Source organism: Branchiostoma belcheri, unplaced genomic scaffold (assembly GCF_001625305.1).
Source record: "Branchiostoma belcheri isolate BF01 breed outbred unplaced genomic scaffold, Haploidv18h27 scaffold45, whole genome shotgun sequence".
In the NCBI taxonomy this organism is placed as follows: Eukaryota; Metazoa; Chordata; class Leptocardii; order Amphioxiformes; family Branchiostomatidae; genus Branchiostoma; species Branchiostoma belcheri.
The window spans coordinates 814,172-831,192 of NW_017804076.1; the positions used below are offsets into that span (position 1 = coordinate 814,172).

A 17,021-nucleotide genomic window follows, 5' to 3' on the forward strand; every position below is an offset into this window, starting at 1 on the left:
CACACACACACACACACAGACACAGGCACGCACGCGCACACACACAAACATGTGCATGCACACACACAATGAATCACGTAATACCAGCCTTGTTCAATCAATCTTCCTGCAGTCATGCCAACTTTATTGACACAAACCATGTCTGAACAAAACATCCTTAATACACTAAGTAGACTCAAGTTTTACCATTAGTTTGTGACACAGTAATCCAACATGTGGTGAGATGGTGGTGGAAGCAACACACTGCATTTGTTCAAATTTGACGAATTTTGCACAACTTGCCATCATAAGACTATGCTATTTCATTTATCTAGCAAGTTATCGTTTGTCTGAAATGGCTACATCTGGTGAAGTACAAACAGACTTGGTATTTCTAAGTTTCCTATTTCTTTTCTTTTTTTATCTTCTGTGTAATGTGGATGGCATATTGAGTATGGTGATGGATTTCATCGCACAAAGTTAATATTTTCTTTACTGGCACATTGTGGTGTTCAAGGCTTGACTATACAAGCTACAAAGCTACATTACTGCAAAATCTATTTCTAAATGAATATTCTACATGATTATTCCATCAATAACTTACTACTACCAACTACATGGCCAGGAATTTCACAACTTGATTATTGTCTTGCAGCAATTTTCATGACGGCAGATAGATTATTAAATATGATACACAAAAAATCAAAATACAAAAATGGTATGCACAGTTCATTATGAATTAATTGCCAATAAAAAAAGCCTACACTAAGAACAAACACATGATTATGGTCACTTGAATTTTCTTTGGCAATTGTTAATTACACACAAGATCAGATCTATTTGTAACAATGTTTGCTATTGTTGACTCTTGGTTAGGTTAAAAGTGACGTACATGAATTATGAACATAATAAAAAAATCACAACATAAGTACTAGTTACTGTACAGTTTTTGACTATCTACATCCTTACAACCAGTACCACACACCAATGGGTCAAATATTCTGACCAGCAGAGTAAGAAAATTCATCAAAAGAAATCTTAAAATCAGTAAAGCATGTTACAATACAAAGTTACAATGTACTACACATTCTAATGTCACTACAGGAAATCAGCTTTATGACACATTTTTAAATCTCATGGCATCTTGATGTAATTAAAGTGAGGGGAAGTTATATCAATGACACTTAATCTACATGAATGAGACAGAGATTTAACACTTAAACACATCTACATGTGTATATAGCATGCGGGTATGCAACAGTCTGGTTTGATGGCCATTAAAGCATTATGGCATCACTTGTATTACTCTTCCAGCAAGTTTACAGTGAAGCAGACGGTTTAACCCCCTTACAGTTATCTGCTCATCTACTAATTAATTTAAATTGTTTACAGCATACATTGTAAGTCAGAAGGTTAAGTACAGACAGTTGTTTTCTGATCTACCATAATAATGATCATAGTCATTTCTTTCTCATGGCATCTTGATGTAATTAAAGTGACACTGTGATTGACAAGTATGATAAGTAGCATAAACTGTGTTGATGATAACTAGGGGTTGAAGCCTTATGTACGATTAAACTGTCATCCTTTGCAACAAGCTCTTGCATGTACCAAAGCATGTTTGGTGACAGCATACATTTTGTAATCCTTCAGAAGGAAAAAGGATTAAGGCTCACCTCAGTCAAAACATTAAAAAAGTGCAAAACAAAATGAAAATTAAAAATTTTGAGGTGGCTCAGTCCGATAATTGTTGCTTAAATTTTGATGGACAGTCTATTGTTCCCAGTCTATTGTTCCCAGTCTATTGTTCCCAGTCTGTTGTTTCCAGTCTATTGTTCCCAGTCTGTTGTTCCCAGTCTATGGTTCCCAGTGTACAGTGATGATGACTAGGCTAAGGTTACGACTGTGTTACTGTAGGAGACAGGAGGATGTCGTCACTGTCCACACTTTTCCTGTAGCTGTGGTAGGACGTGCGCCAGCTGTACCGCTTCTTCACCAGGGAGTTGATGTAAGCCTTCATCAGCTTGGCTATCTCAACAACCTGGGAGGGGAGGGAGAGGTAGAGTGACAAGGAGTTAGGAAATGTAGCGCATGATCTGATCATAAAACATGGGCACAACTATGACTGATTCAGTACTATATAAGTACATGTAGAAGCATAGTACAATATTTCAGCACAAAGGTACATATATAGATCAAATTCTCAACAAATATTGATGAATGTGACAGTGGTCGTCGAAAATTTGATCCCTGTGTACCCTTTGTGTTGGAATAAAGTTAAGGATTGACTTGTACTATGATTAGTACAAACACAGATGAACTTCCATGATAATTTAAGTAAAGCCTTTCCAGCAAGACATGAAATGGAAAGGCATTTATGATTTAGAGCTATAACTTACTGGAAACAAAAATCTGCTGTTCATAATGCAAAAATGGGATTGATGAGTGTTTTCCTACCTGGCTGGTCTCAAACATCATGGGTTCCTTGTCTTCCACCACAATCTTGTAGGTGTTTGGTACAGGTGCTCCAAAAGACAGGATGCTAGAATGGCAATAGAGACATGAACAATCAGTGGAAAATCTAGCAAAATTTGGTGATAATTAGAAACTTTGGTGATAATCAGAAACAGCAAAAGATACTATTAGGATACAGAATCCAAAGCCTAACAGAAAACTGCTACTCACCTGTCATAGGCATATGATGCCAGCGGTCTCTCCTCTCCTCTCTTGTACAAAGCGATCTCATCTACACTGACAGCCAGCCACAGGTCCACTGGGTGTTGTCTGTCCTTACACTGTGGAGGGATCGCAAGAGTTAGTGTTGTGTAGGCATAGAAAGAACTGTCACCCCCGTGTTCAAAGTAGAAACAAAAAAGGAAAGGGACACAAAAGTATTGGTGACTAAAAAGAGAAAGAAATTGGCTTTCAGAAATGGATTAAAACACCATCAAAGGTGTCTCTTTCTCTGTATCCTATCTCACAATCTAAAAGCCATTCAATGTATTTTGAATGCAGCTGTGGTTATGATTATCACATATATCAGACAGACATGATTCCAAAACAATAAAGGTTACAATCCACCATAAAGCCCCAACTGCTAAACTGGAATGCAGAGTGATGGTTTCATGCTGGCAAACTTAAAACATAACATCCAGAATGGGTCACCAGAAAACCTGAAACACCCTGAACTTAGGAACATGAACGGGGATGCAGGATGGGGGATGGGGGGTGGTGTTGTGGGGTAAAACATGGTGCCATGCTGTAACAGTGGACAACAGTGGGGTTAGGGAACATGGGACACAGGTTCCATCACCATTTCATCCAAAACATAAAACTCACAGCAGAGAGAACGTCCCGTGGGATTTGCCCTGGAATACACTGTGAAGAAATGTACAACACTATAATGTACACTACTAAAGCCTAACACAACAAGTCAATATAGTAGTATTGTTTACATCAAATAAAAGACTCAGGTGACAAGTCAATGTATGGCATCTACATTGCTATACATACACTAGTTTCTATGTTATAGAACTTAAGAAGAAGCGAGTAAAGAGTGCTCACCTCCACATCGAACAGTGTGGCCCCGTAGCCTGACCAGTCCATGACTGCTCGCATGTACCTCTGCTGGGCTTCCTCCTTTGTTAAACCCTGCAGATGGGAAAATCTCAAGTTTCTCAAATGTTCACAATGTCCAGACTATCGTCGCCTAAGAGTAGTATCAACTACACATACATGTATGACTAAGTGACATTCCAAATTGGATGCAGTTGACAATGCCTTGGGAGCAAGCTTGTTATGGAGACGCTCGAAACATTCCAATCAATATTTTCTGAAGATGTAGGATAGAGCAAAATGTCCTATTGAAGTTGTTCAGATAACAAACTTTCTCTGTAATTCTCTCTGTATCCTACCTTCAGCATCTTCCACTTGGCGATGATAGCTGAGGTGGTGCTGGACTCCTCCTCCTTCAGTAGGTGGACCAGCTGGGCATCCTCACCAAGGACTGAGGCACAGAAAACAACATGAAGATTTGTCAAAGTTGACAAATCAGACCACTACAAAACAGTGATGTGGTAAGCTGGCATGCTTACCACTGTCACTGATTTAGCTATAGTCAAAATAGAATCAGTTGTGGATGAAAACAAGTCAGCAAACATCACTCAACCGTGACAGGGCTGACATCATTTACCAGACACTTTTGACCCAGTGTTGACGTCACACTTCAGAAAAGCCACATGACAAGTCTCACTGGGTCAGTCTACTGAGGAAGACTAGAGTGACTGGTTGAAAGCTCTTGATGAGAACAATTCTTTGTGTTGGAACAAGATTTTAACTTTAAAATCTTAGAGTAAACTGAAACATACCTTGTTGTCTTGCTTTCTTGTGTCCTCCCTTTCCAAAACTTCTTCTTAAGGTTCCCTGTGACATAAGAAACACAATACTTAAGATAATGCAACAACACTGATACCCAAACCATCATAATCATGATTGAGCTAAAGACATTTTAGATCTCTTATTTGCTGCTACAGAATAAGTTCATAATTTGTTCTTACCTCTAGGAAGTTGGACTTCCTCTTGGTTGTGGCCGGTCTCTCTGTCTTGTCGCTGACCGGAGCGATGTTCTCCTTGGTGGACTTGACCCTCCTGCGTAACCTCTCCATGGGGTACACTTGGCCAAGGTCATCTCTGTACACCAAGGGCAAAGAGGGTTTCCCTTACAATTGCACATCACAATTCTAGTAATGTTCAAAAATCTTACAACATTCATTATGCCACAAGATTGTATAGCTATCACTATATGTTTGCCTTGTATGAATACAAAGCAAAAGAATGGATTCTACATGTACTTCGTTACATATATATGTGTTAAACTTTTGTTAATGCAGTTATACATCTCTTTACTGAGCATGGATGGAATTCAGCATTCAAAAAACTTGATAGTACAAATATATTGATTCCTAAACCTCCAATTCTTTTCATTTTAAAGGAATACATGTGTTTGATAGAAAAGTATACCACTGTACAACAACTTACATCCATCCACTCTTGCTGAAGTCTCCTTCCTTGTACTGTAACCTGTAGGCAGCCAGGTATTGTAGAGTTTCCTCGGAGCTCGGGAATCTGTTGTGGATTACGTCTTCGTGGGCCTACATGGAACAGACATAAACGTGAGGAAAACTGCAGTACACATGTACAGTCCTGCACATTACACTCAATAGAAATAGTCTACAATCTTGTTGGTCTTAGCAGGAAAATTACAAACTTTATCCTAATACAAGATGTAGATGTCACTGATTATAATCTTATCTACTTGACATAGTAATAAAACTGGTCACTAGACTAAGTGTTCAAAGAGAGAATATCAGAAAGTGTGTGACTTTTATGTGGGGTGTCAAGAAACAGATCATACAATAAGTCTGTTTCCTAGACTAAGCTTTGGATTCAGTGCTCTGTTTAATGTTGTAGCTAGCATTTGTGGTAGCCGCCTGCATATTGTTACCCAGCATATTGCATAAGTGTTGTAAAAAATGTACGCAATTCAGGGTATATGTATGATTGTATGTATCCCTGCTGATTGTATGTTTTGAGGAAGAAAATAAAAAAAAATTTGAAAAATTTGAATCATACCTGCTCGAACATGAAGTCATACTCTAAACTGTTGGTGGGCACGTTGCGGGGGTCCATGAAACAGAAGAGTCTGAAGAACAACTTCCATTCTGTTTCTTCCTCTTCTTTCAACCTACAAAGAGGAGATGATCAAAATTAACAAAAATTGAGACAATTTTCCATTTTTTACAGTTTTGGACTTGCCAATGTATTCAACAAGGTTTTACTGTCTGTGGTGGATATTTTCATTCTTAAATATGTCAGATACAAGCTTCATATATCTCTTGACTCTTAGTGCACACGTGAAGCTTAATGAGTGTTAAAAGGTTAATTAATACATGTGTATCCAAATAAAATCTGCAGATGGATTCAAAGTATAAAGACTTAGGCTAGTGAGGCTGCAGTACAAATTTTAAACACTAGATGGCATGCTGTGATGGTCAGCAGCAAACTTTTTTGCTCTGTCCTTGGTGCTGAAAGCGTGGCCAGCAACAACAATTTTGTTTTCTGCAATATAAGTATGTCTAGGACACAGTAACTCAGTCCTGAATATATGATTTGACATTAAAGAAAACTGTTTGGGTACAATAGACTTAGAGTACGATATAATTGATGTGTGACTCACTTTTCAAACTTGGCCAGTATGTCGGCCACGATAGCCTTTCCATCAATGGCCTTGTCCTGACCTGCGCCCCTCTCAAACAGCGCAAACGTGTTGTGGGTCTCCTCAAGGTTCATCCCTCGGACCAGCCGCTGGACAACCTACCAAACAACAAACAGCGATGGATGAGATACAAACTTTCTTTGGATGCAATTTGGGTACTCAGTTGAACACCGATGAACCGTAAGTCATAGCCTCAGCCAAAACATGCTGCAAAACTGTTACTGTTACAGTTAGCAAATTCAATCATTTCAACACATAGGTCAGTATTGTTCTTTGTAAGTGTACTGTCATTTACATTTTGTACTTCATGTACTTTCAACTTGCTTGCAATTAGCCTTTGGGCATGAATTTGTGTTAGAGAATCATATTATTAACATGTTTTGCTGCACATTCCGCTTGTATCTGAGGCTTGTTACACTATCACTATGCACCACACCATCCACGGGACCAGTAACTTCTACCACTGACAGCTACTGACAGCCACCAACCAACTTCTGTCAGCCAGGAGCTTTACTTAGCACTCAGGGACTTCTGTTGTCTTTTTCCTTGTGTTTTATACTCCAAGCAAACATTCTACATAAAATTTCTGACAGAAACAATACGATCAGAGTTTCTTCAAACAGCATAGCTGCCATAATTGCCCATTTCCCATCACCAGCATGTAGCACCACGTTTGAAGAAACTCTAATTCTTCTGTTTTAAGATGGATAATGAAATCGTGGGGTACATCACAAGTTTATTTTTCTAGATTGTAGACACCTACAGATGTTTTCTGCAAAAGCTGCAAAGATACTACAAATTGATAGTTTTGTATTGTGTCTTGACTTTGTAAGTGGTGTAAGTTGCTTAAAACTCAAACAAGAGTCATTACACAGTGGATAGTAAATTTGTTGTGGCAGAACAGAAGGGCTAGCAAAGCCTTTTTGTTTTACAGAGGTGTCCCCTGAGTGAAAGCAGAAGCTCGGCCTGTTTGTGATGATCACCTTAAGTCTCATCTCCTGGACCAGGTGCTTCACAACCTATGTGCAGGGAGCAAAGAGCAGGAGTGTGAAACTTCCGACAAGGATCTGTGCAGTTCACTGTCACCACTAGCACTGTGTGATGGGGTGTTATTGTACACAAGAAGCTTGTGTATTGAAGTAGCTAGGCAAGAGGACTGATTTTGGTCATTTGAATGACAGCTCATATGTGTTTGCAGAATCCATAAGTTCTAAAGTTTGAGCTTAGTTCCAACACAAGATCGACTGAAAATTTATGGTGTTGGAACTAAGCTCAAACTTAACAACAGTTATATGATTTCGGTCATGTTTGCCATGGTTGTTTTGTAACTTTTAGGAAAAGTGCTGTTTGTGTAAATGTACTATCATTAAGGCTTGAGTCATAATATTTCTTGTGTGCACTATACTCAATATTGAAAAGTACAAACCTCTCATGAGAAAGTGGTAAGGACATGTATGATATCATACTTGTAACTGCTCTTCATCAAGTTCCCTGAACTTTGCATGGGCATTTGGGAAACAATGAGTGAATGTACATGTTAGGGCAAAGGAGGAAAGGTAACTAACCTCAGACGCTGTGGTGGAGGAGTTGATACTGATACGACAAGAGCTCCCGTAACAATGGACGGTGGTGTACATATCACGACGACCCTGGGAAGGAAAACAAAAAGATAATCAGAATTGCAATAATCCAAAAACAACAGCCATGGTTGTTGGACGCTCCATAACATAAAAGTAGTCAACTAGTGGTCTTGATTCAAGGGAGTTTAAAACATGTCCCTCTATAACCATTTTTGTACCTCCTATTCATTTCAAATTTTTGAAGTTTAAAGCATTACGTCCTTCTAATTTTACAATACATGTACATACCTTTATAAAAATATATTGCTGTTTTAAAGTGAAATGTATCATCTGATATTTCTTTAACATGACATTTTTGTGAACCAAAGAAATGATGTATTATCTTACCAGAATTGCGATAACCTCGTCCCGTGACGGCACATATTCCCTCCCCTTGCACCTGCGCAGACTGTCCCCACAGAAGGTGGCAAACTTGGACATCTCTGTGTTCGGGAACTTGTCTTTACATCTGTAAACAGGACAAGACATAAATTTTACCATAATTATCAAGCTGCAGAATGAATTGTGTACATCATTCGTGCTTCATATACAGGATATGGTCTGAATACATAACACTTTACTCTTACACTAGTGTTAAAAGGCTAATGTATCTAATACAACAAATCTGCATAAGGATTCAAAGCGCATAAACAATTCATCTAGTGATGCTGCAGTACCAGTTTTGAACACTAGATGGCATTTTGTGATGGCCAGCAGGAAACATTGTTGCTCTGTCCTTGGTGCTGAAATCGTTATCAATAGGGAACAATTTTCCTTTCCTCATTAGTACATTTAGGATAGAGGTAATTGCCTGCAAAGCTTGTCTGCTATGGCATTTTAACAACTATACAGATACAGATAGAACACCGTAACTGAGCCCTGACCTTTTGAGGTGGAACTTGAGGTATCTAACAACGTTCCTGGTTGGTTGGAAGGCGCAGCACATACAGGCCATGATCTGCCACACCCGCAGGTTCCCGATGGAGTCCACGTCTGCCACGCCCATGGTCTGCTTGATCAGCTGACAGTACACCTCATCCTTCAGGTACTTCAGGTCGTGACACGACTCCAGGATGTTCTGGGGGGAGAAGAAAGCTTAAGTTCAGCAACTACAGTCAAACCTGTACTAGTGACCATCTCTACATAAGGATCACACTTTTTGGTAGTAAGGATCCTGTCTATACTGACAGTACATGGCAGTTTTGACCATTGTTTTTAGAACCCAAATATTTAAATGTGGACACATGCAGCTACGAGATAGCTGCACCATGGCAGGTTTCAACATAGTCCTTGACAACAAGTTTGTACTTAAAGTCACTGCAAAGTAGTAGCTATGCAATATGATGGTTTGGTCTAGTTGATTTCGCATAAAAAATGTTAAAACACTTTTTTCTGAGCTTGCATGGTACGCATATATAAACATAGCATACTGGTAGTACTACAGTACATGATATGCAGGGATAATATTTAATGTAAGAGTTGTCCTTGGGTAAAACTGACCTGTACAATGGAGATCTGGTCAGCTGCAGTCTCAATCTGTAGGAGTGAGTTGAAGATCTTGACTGCTTCTTCCTGCAGGTTGGTGTAGCCTTTTTCTCTTTGCACTAAGAACATCAAAAACAACATCACTCTTCAAGCATTGCTGGTCTTGCAATTTTAGCAAGCCCAAATATACCGTGAGTTAAAGAAAGAGTAAAAATGTCACATTTATTTCAAAAGTGGAAAGCTTGAACTATGACCCTCATGATCAAGATATCCGTGTTGTTTCAGAGTTTATATTTGAATAAAAAATAAAGAAATCTTCAATGGCTCCCTTGCTAGATAATAAAAAGTTAGTAAAACTTGTTACTTACAGTTGGCGTTGACGTCTCCATATGGCATGGGGAGGAGGGGGGTCTTGAGGGGTGGGGGTGTGCCTGAGGATGGGGTTCCGCTGGTAGATCTGGTCCACAGCTTCACTGTTCATACTCGCATCTCTGTGGAACAACGGTTTGGTGAGATCAACAGCAAATAACAGACTTTCACCTACAAAAACATTTCAACCTTCCAAACACTTCTTTTTCTGTTAATACTGAAAATCAGCAAATCCAATTGATTCTCATGTCATTAATATATCAAAATTTACAATCTTGCATACATGTAAAAGTTCAAAAGCTCAATATGTCAAATATGATACTTGAATAGCAGGAAGATGTCTTGCAACTAATGTTTCAAATTTTGACTCACAAACGACTGCTAAAAATTGCCAGATGTATGCTGCTATGGCATCTAATTCTATCATTTCTTAGGCACTATATCCTGCACCTGTGGTTGGCTGGCTGGTCAGGGTTACTATGGGAACTGTACCTGAGGTCAGTGATTGGCTGGTTGGTCAGGGTTACTATGGGAACCGTACCTGAGGTCTGTGATTGGCTAGCTGGTCAGGGTTACTATAGGAACCATACCTAAGGTCTGTGATTGGCTGGTTGGTCAGGGTTACTATGGGAACCATACCTGAGGTCTGTGATGAGCTGTTGTGTAGGTGTTACTATGGGAACCATACCTGAGGTCTGTGATGAGCTGTTGTGTAGGCGTTACTATGGGAACCATACCTGAGGTCTGTGATGAGCTGTTGTGTAGGTGTTACTATGGGAACCATACCTGAGGTCTGTGATGAGCTGTTGTGTCAGGGTTACTATGGGAACCATACCTGAGGTCTGTGATGAGCTGTTGTGTAGGTGTTACTATGGGAACCATACCTGAGGTCTGTGATGAGCTGTTGTGTAGGTGTTACTATGGGAACCGTACCTGAGGTCTGTGATGAGCTGTTGTGTAGGTGTTACTATGGGAACCTTGCTGTCAATCACCTCCTGTAGAGACTGTACCCACTGCTGCACCTCTGTGTGCAGTTTGGTGAAGAGGTGGAAGGAGCGACGACGGCCGTGGATCGTGAACATGTAGTAACCTGGTGCAGAAAACAAAAAATATATTGTTTTTTTATATGTCTCTGCTGATGAATTAGCTTTTTAAATAACATTTTTAGCAGTACTTGCAAATACATTTTGTTCTTACTCATGATTTTTTAAATTTCATCACAATGATCTGAAATGTATTATACAGCCACCTGGTCTTAATAAAACAAGATGACAATATTATGATAACTAATTTAAGAGCTGCTTCATACAAAAAATATGCTAAAAGAGTTAAACATCCTGCAAGATGCTTCCCACTCATGGTCTAAGAATAAGTTTTCAAGTAGCATAATTCTAGCTTTTTTTGTATGTGTCAAAAAGTGTCATTGCCTTAAACCTATTATGTTTTGTTTCATACAAATCAAGTGTAGTAATCTACATAATAATTATGTGTTATGAACAATACGCATGCATGATGCTGTGAAATACACACCTGTTTGTTCGTACATCTCAGCATCAGCCTGCACCACTCGACACAGACTGTCTAGGATGAGGGTTCCCAGTTTCTGACTGTTGGTGTCCGAGCTCTTGTAGTAGTCCAGGGAGTGGGCCGTCAGGACAAACCATCGTTTCTTCAGGGTGGTGGACTTGTTCACTGTGCCTGTGGGCTTACCAGTCTCCTTACTCAGCCAACCTGGGGTGGGGTGGGGGGTAATGGTTTAACTTTAGTTTCTTGATAAAACTTCCATATGGATAGTAGATAGTTAAAGCTGCAGTGTTCTAGCCTGTCTGAATTTTTTTTTGTCATATCCAACTTTGTTTTGCATAAAATTTTCAAGCACAGGAAATTTTGAAATCTAACCCCCGAAACACTATTTCCTGCATTCTGAGGGGCAAATTTTTCTGGAAGACTTAGCTCAGTATAATGATGTCTCTTTCCATATTTTTACACCCTGATTTTTGTCTGTCAATGATAACGGATTGGGCAAAATTTTTTTCAATCCTGGAGTGGAACAATTCTTTCAGAATGACAGAAAGATGGACACTAGCTAGAACACTGCCTCCATGTATGTAATTACTAATACAGGGCAATACAAGTTGTTGAGTAACAGATAAACATCACAACACTGTATTGTTTGTTTTTCAAGGTTATAACATTTCAAATTCTGATGTCATGTGATGATATTATCTGACATTTGTTTCCATTACCTTGTGTGATGAAACCTTGTGCCCAAGAGTTTTATTTTCAGGGTTGTTACATTTTGAATTCTGATGTTATGTAATATTATCATTATCCATTACCTCGTGTGATGAAGTCTTGACCCCCGGAGTGCACGTCGCCCTTTGACCTCTGTAAACAGCTGATCCAGTGGTGCATCTCCTCGGCGGTGTCGCTGCAGCAGGTGAAGACGCGGTTCGCCGTGATGATCACAAACTGGTGCGGCTTCGACTCGTTATCGGACGCGTAGACAGAGTCAATCAGGGCTACATCCAGGGTACCCTGAAACAGTAATAGAACATCAGGATATTGTGCATAGAAATGTAGGTGAAAGGGGTACCCTGAAACAGTGACAGAACATGGAGAAAATGTAGATTAAAGGCTAATAAGACATAGCCATAAGTGCAAACCATTCCTAGACATTCAACAACCACATTGTGCAATTGAAAAGAAAATTGCTGTTATTGGCAACACTTTCAGCACCAAGGACAAAGCAACCCAAGACTCCTGCTGACCATTACATAATGCCTCCTAGCGTTTGAAAGTGGTACTGCAGCCTCAATACCCTAAGTCTTTGTACTGAGTACACTGTATGATGAATATGTTGGAACTTACAGCTGCGTTCTTGGGGTTGGCCTGCTCATCCTGCATCTCCCTGAGTTCCTCATCAGTGGCAGAGTAGACGCTGGTCAGAACATTGTACCACTGGCTGTAGGCAAGGATGGGAAGAGTTCACAATGTTCAGAAAATACCTTGAAGTTCATTGCTCTTCTCATCTCAACGCAGGCAATCCATATCTAACACTTGGAACCAATGCTATAGATAACATGTAACAAGGTGAGTTAAAAGTGAGTTAAAATGTCTAAGCTATACAATGTATTCCGCTCCCACCTGGCCTCCTCGGGTGTTTCTGCCACCAGGTGATAGGTTCTTGCTTCTGTCACAATAGACAGGGCGTTTTCCTTCAGTCCATTATCCAGGATCTCCTTACAGGACTTCACGTCGATGGACCCCAGCTGTTTGGCGCCTTCCTCGTCGTTCTCATGGTACGAGAGGGTCGTCCCGCGCAGGACGAACCAGCGAGTCTTCCACGACCGTCTGCTGAGGGTGCCGGTACCGCCGCCTTTCTTTGCCAACCAGCCTGACTTTAGAGATGCCTATAGTAGAAATCAAAGTGAGAATTGTGTCAGATATCATTTCTGAAATCATATCCAGTTGGCTTGAGTAACTGTCTTTTGGCATATCTTATTGCCTGGATGTCTAACCTTCATCAACGTATTGTATCAGATAGGTTCACTCTACAGAAATTATAAATAGTAATCTGTCTTAGATTATGGTGTCTTCTGATGATTAAAGCATGGCTGTTGATTGTATTTCCTTCCCATAAGTTATGTGTTACAACTTATGCAATCAAATGGAAATGAAAGTTTCAAGACAACACTGCCGTCTACTATAATCATGATTGTTTAACAAGTCTGTTTCAAATGTACAGGTCGGCAAACTCATAAACTTTGCTGAATCATCTGAACACCTGAGATGTCTCACCTGTTTACCCCTGTACCACATGAGGGTGTCATCCTTCAGCACACACCACCTGCGCTTCCAGCTATTCATCACACCACCTGGTGGACAGGTAAATAATTTGTCAGAACATGTACTGTATCTATTACATTTTTTTTCACAGGCTATTACCTATTTTTTTAGTCAGTAAGAATTTAAAATTGAAGTTACAAGTTTCCAGGACAAGGAAATGAACCACGAGTCCTGTTACATGTTGTTTCACTATGATCAAAAGGCCCAGCTACACAACTGTGCAAACTACATGATTGTAGAATGATGTAGATTTGGTAACTAGATTAGCATGAGAGACTGCTGCATATAAAGGCCTTTTCTGTAGTTCCCCTGGTAACAGTACTGGAACCAAGTACATCTAATGAAAATCAACAAAACACATAAAGCTGTGTGCACATCTACAAGTTCAAATAGTTGCAGCAGAGACTACACAGGATGGATACCAGCTACTTGTATTCTTCATGCATGATAGCACTCTCGAACAGAATATTCCCCAAACAGTGTGATAAACATGGAAATTATTTTAGAAGCACAATTTTGAATTTTGTTCTTCGCACTAATGTTCCTATGGACAGTATTATATACTGAATTATAAAAGGCCACATTTTCAAACTGGGACCCTGTTGGGCTGTTTCTGTGAACAAAAAATTAACAATTAACATCAAGAATAAAATGTTACACATAAGGTGGTCATGAGTAGGTAGTTTTTTGTATGTTTTGTGGTCTTTTATATTTTTCTTTTCATCCCTGGAATTGGGAATCCTGACTTAAGCATAACTTAGATTGAGAATAGAATAGAGAGATAAGTATTAAGTAATGTAGTACTGACCTTTCATCATGAGATAGGCGTGGAAGTACGGCGTGACCTCGGGAAGGAGACTGTGTCTCTTGGGTGAAGATGGAGACTCATCGTCCAGGTCCATGTCCAGCTCATCTCCACTCTCATCAAGCTGCGAATGTGAGCAAGTCTGTCAATCAATCCTCATTCATAGTCATACATGTACACATTAATCATAAAATCTCAACCCCAGATCTCAGCAGCAAAGATTTCATATTCTTCTAGTTGTTTGTACCAGGTATAATACTTCAAATGGTCACTTATATCACCTTTAAGTTACCATTCAGCTTTACCAACTTGTAATTTGTGTTGAAATAAAAAATAAAAATAAAAATTGGATATCAAGCAAAAAGATTTGGCAATATTTTTCCGGGTTAGACTGTTCATTGCCATTATCTTTATTGCATTATTCTGTATCTGTTAACTGTATCAGTTCATGTTTTGTTGTGACCTGTACTTAGCCCAGTGTGGCAAAAATATTTATCAAAGGTCGTCATTCATTCATAATGAATAAAAATTAGCAACAAAACATGTTGCAGAATGTTCCATGATTCCACTTACAGATGATCGTTCCTGTGTGCCGTCTGATTCGCTGAGCATGGAGTCGACAGATTCCCTCTTCTCCTCCCCCTTCTTGGTGCTGAGCGTGCGGTTCCACTTCCGCTGAGCCTCCTGCCGCCGCCGCTCCTGTTCAGCTTCAGCTTTCAACCTGACAACAGTACAACAACAATCAGGCTTGGTTGGATGAAACAACTCTAGGGCAGTTCAATCTTTTCTTAATTATGTAAATTTCTTTCATACAGTAGAATATTCTATAGCTACAAGAAGAGGAAATCTGCAGAAGCATCGGGGCACACGGTGTAATTTTTATTCTCGAGTCTTTTTCATTATCAGCATTATGATTTGAATTATTGTATAATGAAGGGTTCACTGTACGTATTTTCCATTGATTTATAAAATTTAAAAAAAAAACAACTCTAAGGTATACCAGTAGTTCATACAAAGAAGTCAACTTATGTCTAATTTATACAAAGTGAAGCATACCTGTTGTGCAATATCAGGTAAGAGTGAACAAAAGACATGTTGCTCAATTTGAAATCAGCTTTTGCATTTAGAACTGTGTTAAATTTAGCCATTTCCTCTAAAACACTTTTAAAAGCTATTCTTCTAGTGAATGAAAAACATTATTTCAGAATTTTCATTCAAATCTAACTCTAGAAAACCCCTCCCAGAGTAGTACAGGCACTATACTTACACATACATGTACATCTAAAAACACGAAACAAAACTGATTCACAAATTCCATGGCACCTCCAAAGACAACATTTGTCAGCTATTTTGAGCTGTACACTTGTATGATATACCTTCTCTCCTTGGTATCCTTGGACTGTAACAGTAGCCTGGTAGGCCTGTTTTGTCTTTATCCATGGTAAGCATTAACACAGCACACAATACAGTAATCATTAGTTTTACAAAAACAGAAAAGGACAACCTGTAATCTTATATCTCTAAGAAGCTAATAAGATGTCAATGTCTACTAGGAAAAAAGAAGATGAAATTTAATTTAGTAATTAGAGAAAAAAAGTTAGCAAATTTCTCTTACCTTGACATAGCTTCTTGCTCCATCCTCTTAGCGTCTTCTTTAGCCTGTAGCAAAGAGGAACACTGTTTGTTGTAGTGTGTTAGTCCCATGACTCGACTGCTGAAACCCTGTTTTACATGTGAAAGGGTGCGGCAGGGGGAACAGATGGACCTGTGGTGTGAGGGGAACACTGGGGGCAGCCTGGAACAACTGTAGTGTTAGCCTCCTACAGAGCCGTAACAGGCATAACACACCCAAGTGCTCATTTCTGCTATTGAACAGTGTATTGTAATTTAATGCTTTTAGAAAAAGAAGTCTCACATAACCATTCTGAACTATCCAGAAAACATTTTAACCAATGGGAAACCAGTGACATAACACTTTGGTCACAGTGTAGTTAGTTTCAAGAGGTCAGGGTTTCTTATTCCCAAACAGTAATGGAGTACAATTCTTCTTGTTCTTGGTAGTTTCAATCTTCAATCTTATGGAGAGATCAGAATGTTGGGTTCCAAAAGACAGACATTGGTTTACTCCACTATCTAACCTCTCCTTCTGACACTAAGAGAAAGCCTGTGTCTGTGTCCAGCTGAGGTCTCAAAGTGATTATAATAAGAATCCATGCTTAACTAATTTTCGTGGTTCGGCAACAGTACCACCTGTACTGTAATCCAATCACTGCCATTTTCAAATGAAGCTGAAACATCCAAGCTGTGCCCCAGGCCTGCTGTGCCCTTGGTCTTTTCTTTCCAATATCATAGACCAATTGGCTGATGATTGCAAATGAAAGTCTCCCTGTGTACACTAGCATCTGCTAGCATAGGTGTTAACTCTTTAAAATCATGTACAGGTTAGTGGTCAAAACAATACAGTTTGATACAAATAGAGGGTAGAATGTGAAAGAGGAATACAAATTTCATGATGATACAATAATCCTGTAGGGTGATGAAATCAACATGATTTCTGAAAATACTTTCTGTTTACTGTAACTAGATAGATTAGTTGCTATGCCTAGATCTTCCTACAAACAATTGCATTCAATTAATGAAC

The 17,021-nt window shown here is 39.3% G+C and overlaps 1 protein-coding gene across 1 annotated transcript in view; it reads right to left on the reverse strand.

Moving 5' to 3' along the window:
• Positions 1 to 97: 97 nt before the first annotated feature.
• LOC109478691 (unconventional myosin-X-like) overlaps positions 98 to 17,021 on the reverse strand; it is a 64,061-nt gene continuing 47,137 nt past the window's right edge. The window contains 26 exon segments of the mRNA XM_019780359.1: positions 98 to 2,020; positions 2,437 to 2,521; positions 2,665 to 2,774; positions 3,544 to 3,630; positions 3,894 to 3,985; positions 4,347 to 4,401; positions 4,536 to 4,668; positions 5,017 to 5,129; positions 5,611 to 5,722; positions 6,215 to 6,351; positions 7,237 to 7,272; positions 7,819 to 7,902; positions 8,221 to 8,341; positions 8,757 to 8,950; positions 9,373 to 9,476; positions 9,726 to 9,781; positions 9,783 to 9,848; positions 10,660 to 10,816; positions 11,257 to 11,457; positions 12,066 to 12,264; positions 12,598 to 12,691; positions 12,874 to 13,139; positions 13,528 to 13,604; positions 14,384 to 14,504; positions 14,954 to 15,101; positions 15,996 to 16,039. Of these exon segments, the coding sequence (XP_019635918.1) occupies positions 1,877 to 2,020; positions 2,437 to 2,521; positions 2,665 to 2,774; positions 3,544 to 3,630; positions 3,894 to 3,985; positions 4,347 to 4,401; positions 4,536 to 4,668; positions 5,017 to 5,129; positions 5,611 to 5,722; positions 6,215 to 6,351; positions 7,237 to 7,272; positions 7,819 to 7,902; positions 8,221 to 8,341; positions 8,757 to 8,950; positions 9,373 to 9,476; positions 9,726 to 9,781; positions 9,783 to 9,848; positions 10,660 to 10,816; positions 11,257 to 11,457; positions 12,066 to 12,264; positions 12,598 to 12,691; positions 12,874 to 13,139; positions 13,528 to 13,604; positions 14,384 to 14,504; positions 14,954 to 15,101; positions 15,996 to 16,039 (3,036 nt within the window). The 3' untranslated portion in view covers positions 98 to 1,876.